The sequence below is a fragment of the Perca fluviatilis genome, chromosome 24, assembly GCF_010015445.1.
Source record: "Perca fluviatilis chromosome 24, GENO_Pfluv_1.0, whole genome shotgun sequence".
Classification (NCBI taxonomy): Eukaryota; Metazoa; Chordata; class Actinopteri; order Perciformes; family Percidae; genus Perca; species Perca fluviatilis.
The window spans coordinates 11,201,034-11,216,522 of NC_053135.1; the positions used below are offsets into that span (position 1 = coordinate 11,201,034).

At 45.0% G+C, this 15,489-nt stretch overlaps 1 protein-coding gene across 5 annotated transcripts in view; it reads right to left on the bottom strand.

The window, feature by feature from the left end:
• LOC120554133 (histone deacetylase 4-like) overlaps positions 1-15,489 on the bottom strand; it is a 66,061-nt gene that overhangs the window by 46,108 nt on the left and 4,464 nt on the right. For 4 of the 5 annotated variants that reach the window (XM_039792765.1, XM_039792762.1, XM_039792763.1 and 1 more), the window contains exon 3: positions 1,929-1,997. The exons of the other annotated variant lie outside the window; for it this stretch is intronic. In XM_039792765.1, the coding sequence (XP_039648699.1) occupies positions 1,929-1,997 (69 nt within the window). The remainder of the gene's footprint in view (positions 1-1,928; positions 1,998-15,489) is intronic. 5 annotated transcript variants of the gene reach the window in all.

The window sequence follows — 15,489 nt, forward strand, 5'->3', positions numbered from 1 at the left end:
GCAGGAACGTGTTATTTTATTGATTTACTACAAAGCTCACACGCTCCTGAAAGACATGTTGTAGACCAAAAGGATCAATGGATCGATCAAGAACATCATGTGCAGGCTAATTGATAAATGAATCTGCTGTAGCCCTACATTTTTTGAGTCAGTGAATAGTCAGAAAGCAATCCCAATGGCGACGCCTTCTAATTTGGTTTGTTTTGTCCAAAATATCGCATTTAGAATCTTACAAGAATCTTAAGATCTGAGAAGCTAGAACCGGTGAGCGCTTTGCATTTCTTGACAGTTGACCCGATTTTCTGTCTATTTTCGGTCAATTGCAAAAAATCAAACTTGGGTTGTTTACTTTGAGTCATGAAGCTCCCTGCAGGTGCAGCTACCACCGCTTTGCATCCCAAAAAGGATCATTGAAGACTTCAATGATACAATTGCATTTTGCATTTTCAATGGGAGGGAGCCGCTCCAGGCTGTTAGTGCCAAGGCACGCTACAGTGTGCAGTGTGAATGCTCTTAGACAGGTGCACTCTCCTGCGAGGAGCACATCCAAACAGTCCGGGTCACACGCACACACACACGCACACACATACACACACACGCACACACTACCAACGTGGACGCCCCGGCAGCTCTGTATCCAAGACAACAGATTTTGAGAATATCTGATGAAGTCACTCCAGTGAATTTCAATATTTTATCAGCCTAGCCGGAGGCAGGCAAAACATAACCCCAACAACAACGTGAGTGCACATGTGAGGCTTTGGTAAGGTTTGGGACAGGAGAAAAGATACTGTGGGTCAAAGTAAACGAAGGAGTTCTTTCTATTTTCTTCTTCCAAAGCAACAGGCTGGTTGAGCTCACCGCTGAAACTGAGAGTTTAACAGCACCTTGCTGCTTACTGCTGCTGCTCTGTGGCATCATAGGAACCGAGAGCAGCATGGAGAGTAAATTATGAATCACACTTTTACTATTTCCATAATTTTTTTGAAATGTGTTCTCTGTGGTGAAAAAGAATAGACAGAATAGTTTAAGCTTCCTCATTATGGCATTAGATAACGCATTATGCACATATTACCTCAGACTCATTTCTCCTTCAGATTACCTCTTCTCCATCTGTGCCCCGTTCGTTTCTGTACTCTCGCCTCCCTCTATGCTGCTTCATCTCTGCTCCTTCCTCTTCCTCACTACTGTGATTTGAATGGACCGGAGGTAGAGGAAGCTAAATCCAGCACAACACTAAGTGATATGTTGACTGTGTCCCAGCAGAGGAGACGGAATGCTTGCAGCAGATAGGGATTTGGAGGGAGAGAAACCAATTTAATTCATATTTTCAGTCCGCATGAGGTTGCTCCAAAAGGGTAGCTCTGATTTGTTTTGGGACTACCTCAGTTCCTGCCTGAGGAACTTGGAGAAAAAGCATCACCAATATATGCAGAACTGCTTGTTTTGCTATATATATATTTTTTAATTTCTTTTTGGCAGCCATTCCTCTGGAGACATCCGACAAGAATTTCACAAAAGCTCACAAACAAACAGAGCGCCTACATTCCAGCGGCTGTATTTCCATTCAACAAAATGGCACTGCATAAATTTAAACATACAGGAGTAAGCCTGGACTCTTCTTAGGACTTATAAAAGTGACTGAAACAATCACAACAATCGGACACATCCTGGGAACGACACCTATGCATGCAAAGTCGCACAGGATGTGGTTAATAGTGAAATCACGTAGGTGCACACACACAGACACACACACACACACACACACACACAGGCTTTGGTTTACAGAAGCTCATGCACACACACATGCACACACATAGGCTTTGGTTTACAGAAGCTCATGCACACACACACACACACACACACACACACACACACACACACACACACACACACACACACACACACACACACACAGAGTGTCCAACCTGTTGGGATGTGGTTGAGCGCCGATGTCTTCAGAAGCTCCAGCGGCTGCTCCTTTCCCAGGATCCCCTCTGTGGGAGAGAGAGCACACTCCGCTTCAAATATGGTCCGCAACATTGAGACAAGATTCCAGCAGCAAACCTGCTAATCAGGCAGTTAAGACCACAGTCCGAGCGAGCGCGCTTCAGGTCATCTGCAAAGCTGCGAGCACATGCCGCGGCACGGCTACCGCAACCCGAGCAACTGCCCGATCCATGGCCAGCGAGACAGACAGGCGAGCCGTTGATTTGCAGAGATGCTTGGCTGCAGGGGTGCTCTAAAATAATCTGAGGGATACCGAGGGAGCCGCTTTCATCAGCTCCTGTGTGCTTGTGTGCGAGTTCAGTGTGCGAGAGGAGGGATGTTGGGGCTCGACTGATACTGCCTGTGCTCAGCATAGCAAATGTGGCTGGCAGCAGCAGCAGAGAGGGATGAGGGGGGTGGTTGGGTGGGGGGGGAGAGGAGGAGAGGGAGGGAGGGAGAGAGGTAAAAATAGCTCACCCTTTTGTGTATAACAGCACATGTGGAGAACGCACACACAACACACAACACACACACACACACACACACACACACACACATGCACATGCAGACACAAAGACACAGCACTGTTGCTGCGCTCCTCTCTGGTGTTTGTGTGTGTGTGTGTGTGTGTGTGTATGAATGCATGTCCGTGGGTGTGTGTGTGGGTGGGTGTGTGTGTGTGTGTGTGTTCAAGTGTGTAGGCTTTAATTATAGTGGCAACATGAAAAGGCTTTTGTAGCTGCCGAGCCCTGGGAAGACATGGCTATAAAAAGCAGAGCGACAGAGTGGGGTGGTGGAGGAGGAGGAGGAGGAGGAGGAGGAGGAGGAGGAGGAGGAGGAGGAGGAGGAGGAGGAGGAGAAGGAGGACGCATTGGGGAGGGGGGGGGGGACACAGAGGTATGGAGGGGAGAGAGGAGAGGGAGGCGAGGAGGATAAGGCGATGGAAGAAAAAACAACAAAAAGGCGCAAAAAGGGAGGAGAGAGAGAGTAGAGGATGGAACTAACATGCATCGCAACTGCACACAAATCTGTGACTACTGACACACACACACATTCTCAATATATATGTATGTATTTTTAGCAATCATAAGCACCTGATCCATAATATATATATATATATATATATATATATATATATATATATATATATATATATATATATACTCTGAGCACAAGGCTGATGCGCACAGACATGCAATTATTCCTTTGGATGGTAGATGAAAACCCATGTTAAATCCCTTTGGAGGAATAAAAGAGAGGAAAACAGGCGAGCGTCTCACTGTGCATGATCTATTTCTGGAATTCTCTCTGGACCAGACTGGCGCGTGCACAAGCGTGCACGCCACACACACACACACACACACACACACACACACACACACACACACACACACACACCTAATTAGCCATGAAGCTAGAGGGTGCATCGTGCGCTGATTATGTTGTGTGTATTCGTCTCACGCCACTTTGCATACACCACCTTGCGTGAATGGCTGCACCCATGATGCACCAATCCCTGTGAGGACTTGGGTGTGGACTTCATCACGTCTGGTCCTGTTCAAATCAACCTCAACACAAGCGTTAATGTAATTTACTAAATCCTGTCACCAGTAGCTGCCAGATATTTCTGCCTGATGTACCACGATATATATATATATATATATATATATATATATATATAAAAAGGGCAACAACCTCGAAACAGGTGCTATTCAAATTCAGACTTTAGCTTGACACGGGGCGCAGGACAAATCTGCGGTCTCATATACATGCACACTGTCAGACTTTATGTAAAAGGTGAGGAAATACTGTGAGGACAGGTGGCCACGCCGGCCTCGCACATCCCCTGCCTTTTCCAAAAACAAACAGATCCACATCAGTGAGAGGCGATAGCTCGAGGCGAGCCTATTCAAATGACGAGCACGGATTTTGCAATGGAAATGAGGTGTGCGATGACACCTGCGGCTCGGAGTAATTCTACGCCGGCTTCTGCGCAAATTGCTGGTAGCGGCTTTACATCCCCGACTTAAGTGTGGGGAATTAGGGGGGACGGATGTCTTTGTCTGCGGTTGGTTAGACAAAGCGTATAAGCTTTCAGACCAAACCGCACAGTGGATACCTGAGACGCACGTGGAGGGAGCGCAGGTGTGTACAAACGCACGCGCGCACATCCGTAGGAGGCCGGAGACAGACGGCGAGAAAGAGCAACGTAACGAAAACAGCGAGCGAGCCACATACGCCACCACACACTCGCAGAGAAGTGCCCTACACCTTGGCAACAGGGTCCGTCAATCTTGAATGTAGCCTAGTTACCCAGCAGCGCCCCCTCCTCCCTTCAGCTTCCTCCTTCCTCCCTTCATCCCTCCCTCCTTCTCTTTCTTGCTCTCTATCCTCCTCTCTTCTTGGTCCCACTGGGCAAGCATCGGGAGACAGGGAGCTATAAATAGCCTCGGCTAGCCTCAGGCACAGAGTCAGTCGACTCGAGCTAATGCAGCTACCGCTGCATGATCGTAGCATGCATGTTATGATCTGCGCTGTGAATGGGGAGGGACGAAGGAGTAATGAGGTAAATGGTGGAGAGCTCCGTCTGCTGCATTGCTCAATGTAGTTTTGTGACAGCACAGAGAGAGAGAGAGAGAGAGAGAGAGAGAGAGAGAGAGAGAGAGAGGCGAGCTTGCCCCCGGACTGCATGCTCTATGTTGACAGAGGCCTTTGTAATGTGGGAGAAATGAGATGTCTGTCTGTGCCGCTGTGGCGTTTACAAAGAGAGACAGCGACGGAGAGAAAGACAGGAAGGACGCTCCAGCCTCATTACATTCAGCGCACTTCCGTTCTGGCTGCTCCGTCCAGGGTGACTCCAGTTGAGCAAGGTGAACCAGACAGGAACAATACGATTAATCAAACACGCCTCTCCTTGAAGAGCTTTTTCCTCTGGGTCGCAAATTTGCTTCCCGAGGGCAACCGGCTGACGTCACGGCGACTGATAAAAGAGAATGGGTGACCCCTGTGTGAGCCGCCAACAGTCTGCGTCCCCCGTGAACAGTCGGAAACAACCATCTGACCCTCATTTCATGCTGGGAGAGTCGGAAAAAACACAGCGGTAATGCAATTTGGCGCGATGTCTAAGTGCTCCTTTGTGCTTCTCTGTGAATGGCGTCATTTGATACAAAATCACAAATGAGTTGGGAATAATTAGACCGTGGGCGTCTGTTGCACGTCCAAAACACGCTAAAGTCATGAGATCAGTAGACCAATGAAGAGAACAACAACTAAAGCTGCAGAGATGTTGGAGCTAGAAACGCACCGACTGAGACACAAAAAACGTGCATGGGGGTAATCCTCAGACTCACAGTTTGGATTTTCAGTGTCTACAGTTTGGATGTGTGAATGTAATATAACAGCGACTGTTGGATATGAATAGGTATGAGATTTATTAGCTCATTTATAATTTAAGGAGTGTGAGTGTTGAACTGCTATTCAAAAGGCAGCAAATGTTTGGGAATAAGCTACATCTCGTTAAAGAATGAATGGTCAAAGTAAGCTGGAGGTGGACAAAAAAAACTTGCAGAGAAGCTGACAACTTTGGTTTGATTTCTTTTCCTTCCTGATTGACTCGTCGGTATTTCATCCATGTAAAACCAAATAGCTAAACTGAAATACAACCTAGACAATCGGATAACTGACCGCCGTTTTTCCTGCATCTAAAACTGCACAAGTGTGAATTGTTGGTTCAATATGATGCATGCTGGCAGTGACTATGCAACATGATTAAACAATGCCACAACACCACACAGAGGGTGTGGTAACAACCGACTGATCCAACATGGCTGCCCCCTGTATCAACAGTTGTGAAAGCTGCAGTAACATAAAGTTATAAGCACTTCTGTCTTATTTGTGTCTCACTAAATCAGTCGTTCACACAGGCATGTCCAACTTCTAGCTGTGGACATGTTGTTACGCTGTTTGCATGCACACAAAAACAGCGTAATGCGTTGCTATCAACTGGTTGCTAACAATAGCTAACCGGGCTAGAGCTAAGGAAAATCCGACTTTTAAATAGAACGCATTCAACTCGGGTATGACGTCGTTCCCAGTTGCGGATTCCGAGTTCCGAGGTAAATAGAACGCGGCATTAAGCTGTGAAAGGTGTTTCTCTGATTTTTGCCCTGTGCATTCTGGGATAGACTGCAGCCCCCTGCAGTGACCCAGTGCAGCAACAATTATAGGTACAGTATAACAAGTAGATCAATTATTGAACTGACCTGCAGACAACCCATGGCCACATACACTGCACAGAATGGTTTTCATACCATTTAGTGATTATTTGCACACAGTCGAATCTTAATGGCCGTGCATGATAGTGCCACACATGGTTGCTAGGAGATTTGTAAAGCATCGGTAGCTGGGCCTAATGCCTTCTAACAACAAACACCCACAACATGCGAGATGCTCTGCAGCCACTATGCATACAGAGTAACAGGTGCACCATTTCAGATTTGCTATATTTGCCTTGACTTTTTCCAAGTTTTTGTATGTTTCAAGTCCCAGCAGTGAGCTTAATTTGATACACTTGCACAAACGGCCGTACTTCCTTGATGCCGAGGCCAGACATCCATGCTTTGTGTCAAGCCCTGCGGAGCGCCATGTCAAAAGGCACAAGGACAGGGCTCAGGGGAGGCGGTGTAAACCGTAATTGCCGCTGACAGCTCGTTGGCAGGACACAGCGTATCCCGTTTCTCGGCAAAAGACACGGGGACAAAAGATGTGTCCCGTTCCTCTCATTAACTCATGTCCCCTCTCTGCTGTCTCTGTCCTAATACCAATTAAAAACTGAGCTTTTCTAATGTACTCGGACATACTATATAAAGGCCATGATTACTCTAGGTGTTTTGTTTTTTGAGGGGGGGGGTAGGACAAGCTGGGTGCTGCGCTCCATTTGCACAGGGGAGGACAAAGCAGAGCTTGTTCATATGGGGGGTGGAGGGGGGTGGGGGTCAAGTTGCCCCCCTCTGGGTTTGTTCTGGGATGAACATTTTGTCATGTTCAGCCAAGTTGGTGGCACATGGGAGGACAGAACTAACGAACTGTCTGGCTGGCAGGAACCTAACCTATTCTGTTTACCGGGTTCAGCAAGGGTGGGAAATAACTTCTTCTTTTTTTTTTTTGTGTGTGTGCAATCATCTACAATTTCGTAACTTGGTTTCGTCGGAGAGAAACAACATGTCAGCGCAAGTGGATGGCAGACCAAACATGACATCAAGGCTTGAAATCACCCTCGATCAGGCGCATTGCTCGTATCACACTGACCGCCGCACAAAAGAGGCAGGTTGTGCCACGCACGCGCTCGTCCCGCTCTCCATTTGTGGCGACACGACACACGGCAACAAACCGCTCAATCGTGAAGAGTAGAATCAACACGGGAGAGCACATAATGATTGTTTGTTCGCCGTGCGCATTTCTTGTGTGTGTGCGCTTCTAAAAATAGACTCAGGGATAAGCCGGGCCCTCTTTATTGCAGCGAAACCACATTTTAACCCCTTCACCCCTGGATTTAAGCATGGATGTGTGATTGCGTGTATTTGGATAAGAGGATGTAAGGGGGTCACCGAATGGAGAAAAGGATGAGAGAAATGCAAATGTGATGCATGAACCATCATACACTTCGGCCTTGTATTCAGAGATCTGTAGTCAACCACTGCAGAGCAAGCTTTTACTTTTACTTAATTTTTAAACGTCTGAGAAGACGGCGGACGGAGAAGCTTCCTTTTTTCACAGTTCGTCTCGACATGTGCCCATGGGAAATTACAGCTCTACTGGACCAGCTAGGAATTATGGGTCTTGCTCAAGGGCACCTCAGGTTCCTCACTTTCTCTAACTTGGGAAAGTGTTTCTCATTCACTTCTTGTTTCTTTCTTCCATTTACCAGTACAAGCGAGTGATCTTCCAGTCCCAAGTCTGTGTTCCTTAAATCTCTATGCCACTGCTGCCCCCTTAATAGTATCTGGCAGGTGTAATAAAAAGCAAATCCATTATGTAGACTTATAGGCATCCAGAGATCTGTGAGCGTACTGTACTGCAGTGTTTATCAAATACAGGGGTGAGACACAAAGATGGGTAGTCTAATCACTCTGGAGAGATCCCCACACACACACACACACACACATAAAAAAAGCTGCTGGTGACGAGGCAAAAAAACATGAACTTTTAAGAAAAAAACGAATGGTAGTCTGTCCCTGCCCTGTGTACGATAACGCAAAATACACGGCTGTCAGCAGCGGGCTGAAGGTGAATGTGCAGGAGTTTTATTAGAGCCCGCCCTAATAAACCTACAAGATTAGTTTTTTTTGGCCTTGACAACAATTACTTTAGTATGAGAAACCAGGGCTGGCAGGGCTAGTCGATCCAAGAGGGTGTGTGTGTGTGTGTGCGTGTGTGTGTGTGTGTTTAACTTCTACAATCCCATTCTTTGAAGGTGGCGTCAGTAAAACAAAAAAAAACGTATTTGTGAGTACATGTGCATTTACTGTACAGTGTGTGTACAGCGTTCTGTGTCCAACCCTACCCCAGGGTATATACATGCGCGTGTCACTACCTTGTCTGTGGTACTATTTTACGTCAGCAGCCGTCCCTCTCTAGCCTGGTTGACACCAGACCCGATCTCAGTTGTAACTGAGAGCCGGTCTGGGCAAGGATCCTTCGCAGCTCATTACCAACGGACGCCGCTACAAATGCCTCTGGGCGCATTGGATAGTCCTTCAACCAATCAGACCAACGGATCGTTGGTCTGATTGGTTGACGCAGCAGCGACAGCGGCATCAAACGGGTTGCTGCGCTTCGGTAGCCGTTGTCACTGCCCTCATGTGAGTCGCGCATGTGTCACTCTGCGACAAGTAGCCTACAAGATGCTAACGAGAGACGTCTGTAATGTCAATACAGTAAAAATGGACCTACATATCGATGTTCGTTCACTGCTAGCTACGAGTTGGCAATCAAACACAACAAAGGCTGCCACTTGAATGGCGTTTTGAGCTAACGTTATCAATCAAACAAGCATAGATAGCTACAACGTTGTTGAAATGATTTCCAAAAGTTTATTATTTTATGGGTTTCACAAATTTCGGTATGCCGTAAACCGTTCTGCACTCGACTCACATCGGGCAGTGACAGCCATCATGTTGAACGTAAACCAAAAGCTGCTCGCCGTCGCTGTGCTATCGTCATCGTGTAAAGCCCGCCTCAACGGCTGTGATCGGTGCCTCGATTTGGAAAAATTGGAAATGGGCTTGAATGGGCTCTTGGCGAGACTGACTTGCAGAGCAAATCTCAAATTTGCCGGAAGTTCGTCAGGATTTTCCCAGGCTAGTCCCTCGCCCCTTCTGCCTAAAATCCCTACAGGCCAGATAGTAAAAGTGCACACACAGCTACACACGCAAAGACAATCTGCAGCACACCCAGTTTCATAGTGGGATTCAGGAAGAAAAAAAACAATCAGATTATGATACTTAAAGAGTAGTTCCACATTTTGAGAAAAAGGCTTATTTGCTTCTTTTTAAACTTCGAAACTTAGATGAAAAGATCTTAACTTTCTTCATTGTTCCCTGCTTTCAAACACTTGTTATTTCACAGTGGCAGGAGTTGAGTATTGAGTGTGTTACGCCACATCACTGTCAATCGCCTGACACCCTTACAAAGAAATGAAAAGTCACGACCAGGAATTAAACATGTGGCCAAACAAGCTTTACTGTCGGCAGACTGTGTAAAGCTAGTTTCAATAACAATGGCTTTCCCTTTAACCAGTATCCATAAATCTATCTTGACTAATGCCAACACAAGTTGACTAGTCCGTACACGACATAAATCTGTACATGGCAAGCAGCGAATCTACCAGCGCATCAAGCCTGAAGAGACTAATCCAAAATCCTGACCTTACTCATTAGTGTTCACTGTACTTTATTTTCCTTACTGTTTTTGTCGTGTTTCTAGGCTATACAGAGCTAGAAACGGCCGGGCTTGTAACCTAGATACCAGTGAGCCTTCGAGGAAAGGAGCACTGTGTCAAGTTCACCGGTTCACAACCATAAAAGGCGCTCGCGCCCACACAGACGCTGCAAAATAAAGCAGTAAAAAATTGAATCTGAACAGTTTGTGTCCTGCTGCAGACGTGGTTTTCATAGTGTTTGTGGAATGCGTTCAATTTTACATTCTTTGCATGAAATCATGTAAAGTTCAAACCTCTCATTCACAAATAATCACTTGCAGTACCTGGCACTTACTTACCAACCGCTTACTGGCCTCAGTGTGTGTGTGTGTGTGTGTGTGTGTGTGTGTGTGTGTGTGTGTGTGTGTGTGTGTGTGTGTGTGTGTGTGTGTGTGTGTGTGTGTGTGTGTGTGTGTGTGTGTGCCTGTGTGTGTGTGCGTGCGTGCGTGTGTGACTCATGTGCAGTCTTAGCTATTGCTGCAGTGGTAAACTGCAGACTTTCCTGGAAAGCCGAAGCACTTCTGACTAAGGCAAAAACAAATTGTTGCCAGCTCGTGGCATCACCTTCCCTCTTTAATAAGACCCCGTAACACCTTGAGGAGGCTGCCTGCTCTTTTATTTTTTTATTTTTTTTAAACTCATGTCTTCATTTCCACTCACAGTTCATCCTGCCTGCATCAATTTCACAATGAGGCACCCGAGATCAAGCAGCTTGGCTTGTAATGGTGGTAAAAGGCCGACACGAGCGATGCATCCGATCCTTCCAAGAGAAATGGCGAGCTAATGACAGTAAAGATAAAATGATTTAAATACTACCATCTGGATGTAACAGGTTTCTCTACAATAATAAACATATTCTGTATTCTAGGGACGGTAAAGCCACTCTAAACATTGATGTTGTATTAGGAATAATAAATGTGTCAATCGGAAAAAAATATGGCCTTTATTGCATTTGTAAGTTTAGGGCCCTATTTTAACGATTTAAGCGCACGGCGTGAAGCGCATGGCGCAGGTGCGTTTAGGGCGTGTCCAAATCCATGCGTTCAAAAGGGTTGTACTTAGTGTATTCATTAATTCATAGGTGTGTTTTGGGCGTAACTTGCAATAAACCAATCAGAGTGTCATCTCCCATTCCCTTTAAAAGCCAGGCGCGTTTGGACCTTGGCGCATTGCCGTTATGATGGAGGATTTGCACCGTAATATTTTTATTTGTAATCTTTTGCATGTGTGTGTCCTGCTGCACTTCCCTTAGTGTATGTGTGTGTGTGTGTGTGTGTGTATGTGTAACAAATTGCTGCACTATTGACTTTAGACCAGCTTTTTGTTGGTCAATGGGGCGATCACTTCCCACTGCCTCAAGATAGCAATACGCCCAGAATGCACCTGAACACACCTCCCTGTAAGACCAGCACGCCCATGGGCGCACAGATGGGCGCAGGTGCATTTGCTTTTTAAACGACGCGGGCGCTGGACGGGAAACTGACAACTGCGTCGGTCTTAAACTAGCAAAGTCACTGGCGTCTGGCTTTGCGCCGGGTGCAAGATAGGGCCCTTAGTCTTATTGGTTAATGTATCTGCTACTAACCAACCGAATATTATCACTTAGCGTTATCTGCCCTGAAATTCTGCACGTTATATGTTGATTTCTAAGAAAAATACTACCCTTGTTGGTCTTTCCTTTTGCTCCAGAATGTGGTTTGTGTGGTCTCCCTCTTTATCTGGACACGGGGAAAAGCCAGACTGTCACCAGGAACTGATAAGGGCTGCTAATGGCAAGCGACCACAACCACAGAGGGGCCCCAGAGAATCATGGGAAACCCCGAGTTCAGACATTTTTGAGTCAAGGATAATATTGAGCAAAAACACACATTTAAAGGGTCACCGAATCACAAAAAAAGTAAATAAACATACTTTAAATTATTTTTGCTCTAAGTTTGTCAGGGCGGTAACCACGGTAACTCAAAAAAAGATCAGCTTCCCAGCGACTTACTTGCAAAGATTGGAGCCCTGAAAATAAAAATAATGCATTCCCGTGCGCAAATATTTCTCGGTTCGCTCAGTGAACTGAGACTAATACTTTTGGCAAGCAGGTGGCGTAATTTAATTCAGCCTCACTGCTATTAACAAGTGCAATACATCCCCAGTGTGACATTTACAGTAACCGCCTAGAGCTGGGCAATATATCGATATTATATCGATATCGTGATATGAGACTAGATATCGTCTTAGATTTTGGATATTGTAATATGGCATAAGTGTTGTCTTTTCCTGGTTTTAAAGGCTGCATTACAGTAAAGTGATGTCATTTTCTGAACTTACCAGACTGTTGTAACTGTTCTATGATTTGCCTTTACCCACTTAGTCATTATATCCACATTACTGATGATTATTTATCACAAATCTCATTGTATAAATATTTTGTGAAAGCACCAATAGTCAACACTACAGTATCGTTGCGGTATCGATATCGAGGTATTTGGCCACAGATATTGTGATATTTGATTTTCTCCATATCGCCCAGCCCTAATAACCGCCCCCCATTCAACCAAACATGGTCAACATGTTAGCTCATTGCTAAGCACAAGTGTAAAACCAATGTCGCCGGCTAATGCGCCAAAGCTCTGGGTACACAGAGTAATCCCTCCTGTGCAAACACTCCAGCCCGTTTTGCTGATACGGCCGCAAAAAAAGGCCGATGTCAAGGGCCGCGTGGGCCTGACCCCTTTTTGTTCTGGGAATTATAAACCCAACAAAGCGTTTTAAATTTCACTTTTCTAGGAAGAGATTTATGGTAAATTATATTTAATCTAAAAATCCCACTGCTGCTGTAATAAAGAAAATGAGTAAGTCCTGGATCCAAAAACGTGCGTGCTAGTAAGCTCATTTACAGATTATAAAAATGGAACGCAAGCAGGCAGGCACGCTCACAAATACCCGCCCAGAGCTGCTGCGTGGACTGCGTGAGCATGCGAACACACACACACACACACACACACACACACACACAGAGCTTTACTTAGAGGGCTGGTACATGATTGGAAATAAGTGCAAAGCAAGCTCAGAAAAAAAAGTTGGCAGCTTTGGATCGCAATGCAAATACATGAGTACAACAAAGCCGGGGATCTGAAAGTCTCATTGTTCACCATGAGAACAAAGCCAATGTTGTTTAATTGCCCTCAACATAAAACCAATCCAACTTAACAGCGGCAGTTGCAGACAAGCCGGATGCAACCTGAAGCCACAGGATCAATTTCTCCAAAGAACAAACGAGAGAAATCCAATTGATGCGTCTCTTTAGAACGTATACAGATTCCTTAACGTGCTAACATTCTCGCTTCTGTAAATATCTACTGACATAAACATTTCAGTGAAAAAAAGTGCCACAAGGCCATTTTTCATATTTCATATCTTTTAATGTCTCTCGGCTGCCTGTTTCTGTCTCTCTCTCTCTCTCTCTCTCTCTCTCTCTCTATGTGCACTGACAGCCAACAAGTGTCTCTAAGCTGTCGTTCAAACAAGAGAAGCGACACCTTGAATTGACGCCCACACTCGAGGCACCGAGGCCGTCTCCTCTGAAGGCTTTTCAGAGGCAAACAAGACAGTGAGACGCAGCAGCTGCTGGTACGAAGCGTCTCTCCTGGACACACAAAAGATCACAGCTGTTTTTGTGTTGTGGTGAGAGGTGAGTTAAGACGTTCCGGGTAGCCCTGTTTGGCCCTCTAGTGGGAAGCAAACTGCGGAGATGATGAGAGTCAGAGGAGGGCAGCGTGGGAAATTAAAAACAGCTAAATCGTATTATATTTTGACAGGAGCTGGTTAGTTTATCTGCCCCATCAGCTGCTGCAGCCCCTGGCCAAAGTTTCCTGCCTCGGCTGTGTTCAGATCTGGGCAGTGATTCATATAACCGTTTGCCTTCTTCCAACGGAATCGTAATTGTGATAAAATAATATAAAAGGGTATCATTTAAAAAAAAAAAAAAAAAAAAGTTTGGGGAATAAAACCAATTTTGGATCTGTAAAAAGATTGTAAGAGTCTGGAGTCTGTATGACTGAAAGTGGCTTTTTGAAGATTTCACCGATGAAGATCAGTTTTACTCATCGAGTAATGAAAGACTTAGATGCCGTTTGCGTTGATTATGGGAAATGTAGGATAGTGTTTTTTGGAGCTTGACCCATACTAGGGACAAACTGCCAGGATTTCTCCGCCTCTGCTGCTTTAATTTTGACAATTTCTTTTTAGATCTATCTCTTGTGGGTCCCCTTTATGGAAGTGCAATTAGTTTTTAGTAATTAGTTAAATTTCTAAAAACTTAATGATATAAACCACAATTTTCTTTTAGAACTTTTCAAAGTCTTTATCATTCTTTTAAATAACAATTTACCAATATTTGCAATAAAGTGAACTCAGAAACAATCATAGCAATAGACACAATTTTGCCTCCGACTTCATCATGAAAACACAAATATGATAGTTAAAACGCGCCTAGAAACCATCATCTGAATATGTCCTCCTACTTAAATGTATATTAGAATTTATTTCAAGGTGATGAACACACCTCCGACCATTTAATATGTCACTTATCATCACATGGCACGCATGTGTCAGCTGATATCAGTGTCATTGAAGAGGAGATGAGTGAACGTGTAAAGGAATAGGAATGGGCTGTCTACTGACAACTGTTGGGGCTCACTAATCTGAGGTTAATCTAACAATAGAATGTGATTTGCCCTTATATTACTTGGGGGACAGGGAAAGTGAGTCAACGCTACGGATTGGGCATCGAGAACCAGTGCCAACTTGGAATCGTTTCCAAAATTCCAATTCCAATGGAATCGTTTGGAATCTGATGATCGGTTACAAATGGAACACAGGCAAGTCTTGGTTTCCGCGGCAGCCACCGTACTTCTAGGCGCTTGTTGTGTTGCAGCCACAGTAAGCGGCGCTCTAAAGTGTGGCTTTAGTTTACGTTGAAAAAGCCAGGTGCAACCGTAAATAACCAGTGAATAGAAATAAAACTCATCCGTGTAATAAGCATGTGACTAGGGTTGCACGATACTGACAAAATGTGATATTGCGATATCGATATTCATTTTGATATTTTTAAACATGTAACATTACAAAAGTTATGGGAAAACGCATCAAAATAAATTCAGAACAAATACAACACAAGGTTTATTTCAACTGATGGTCATATTGGACTGGTTCAACATGAATAAATAAAAAAAATAAGGACCATGTCCACAGAACAGGACATGTTTCACTGGTTGGACAGTATAAAATGTATAAATAAAGAGAACAGGACACAACTTTTCTTTCGCTTCTCTGATTCGTTCCGTTTTGTTGTCTCTTATCTATTTCTTCAGTCACACTGTCACTCTCTCGGAACGTGCACACACGTGGTATGCTCCGTAGGGTTTGTCACGTAGTGCAGGTGGCGCGGTAACTGGCCAATGAAATGATGATCATTACAGCGTTTCAAGGGGGCTCTAAATCAAACGCAACTAAGCCACGCAGCCAACGGA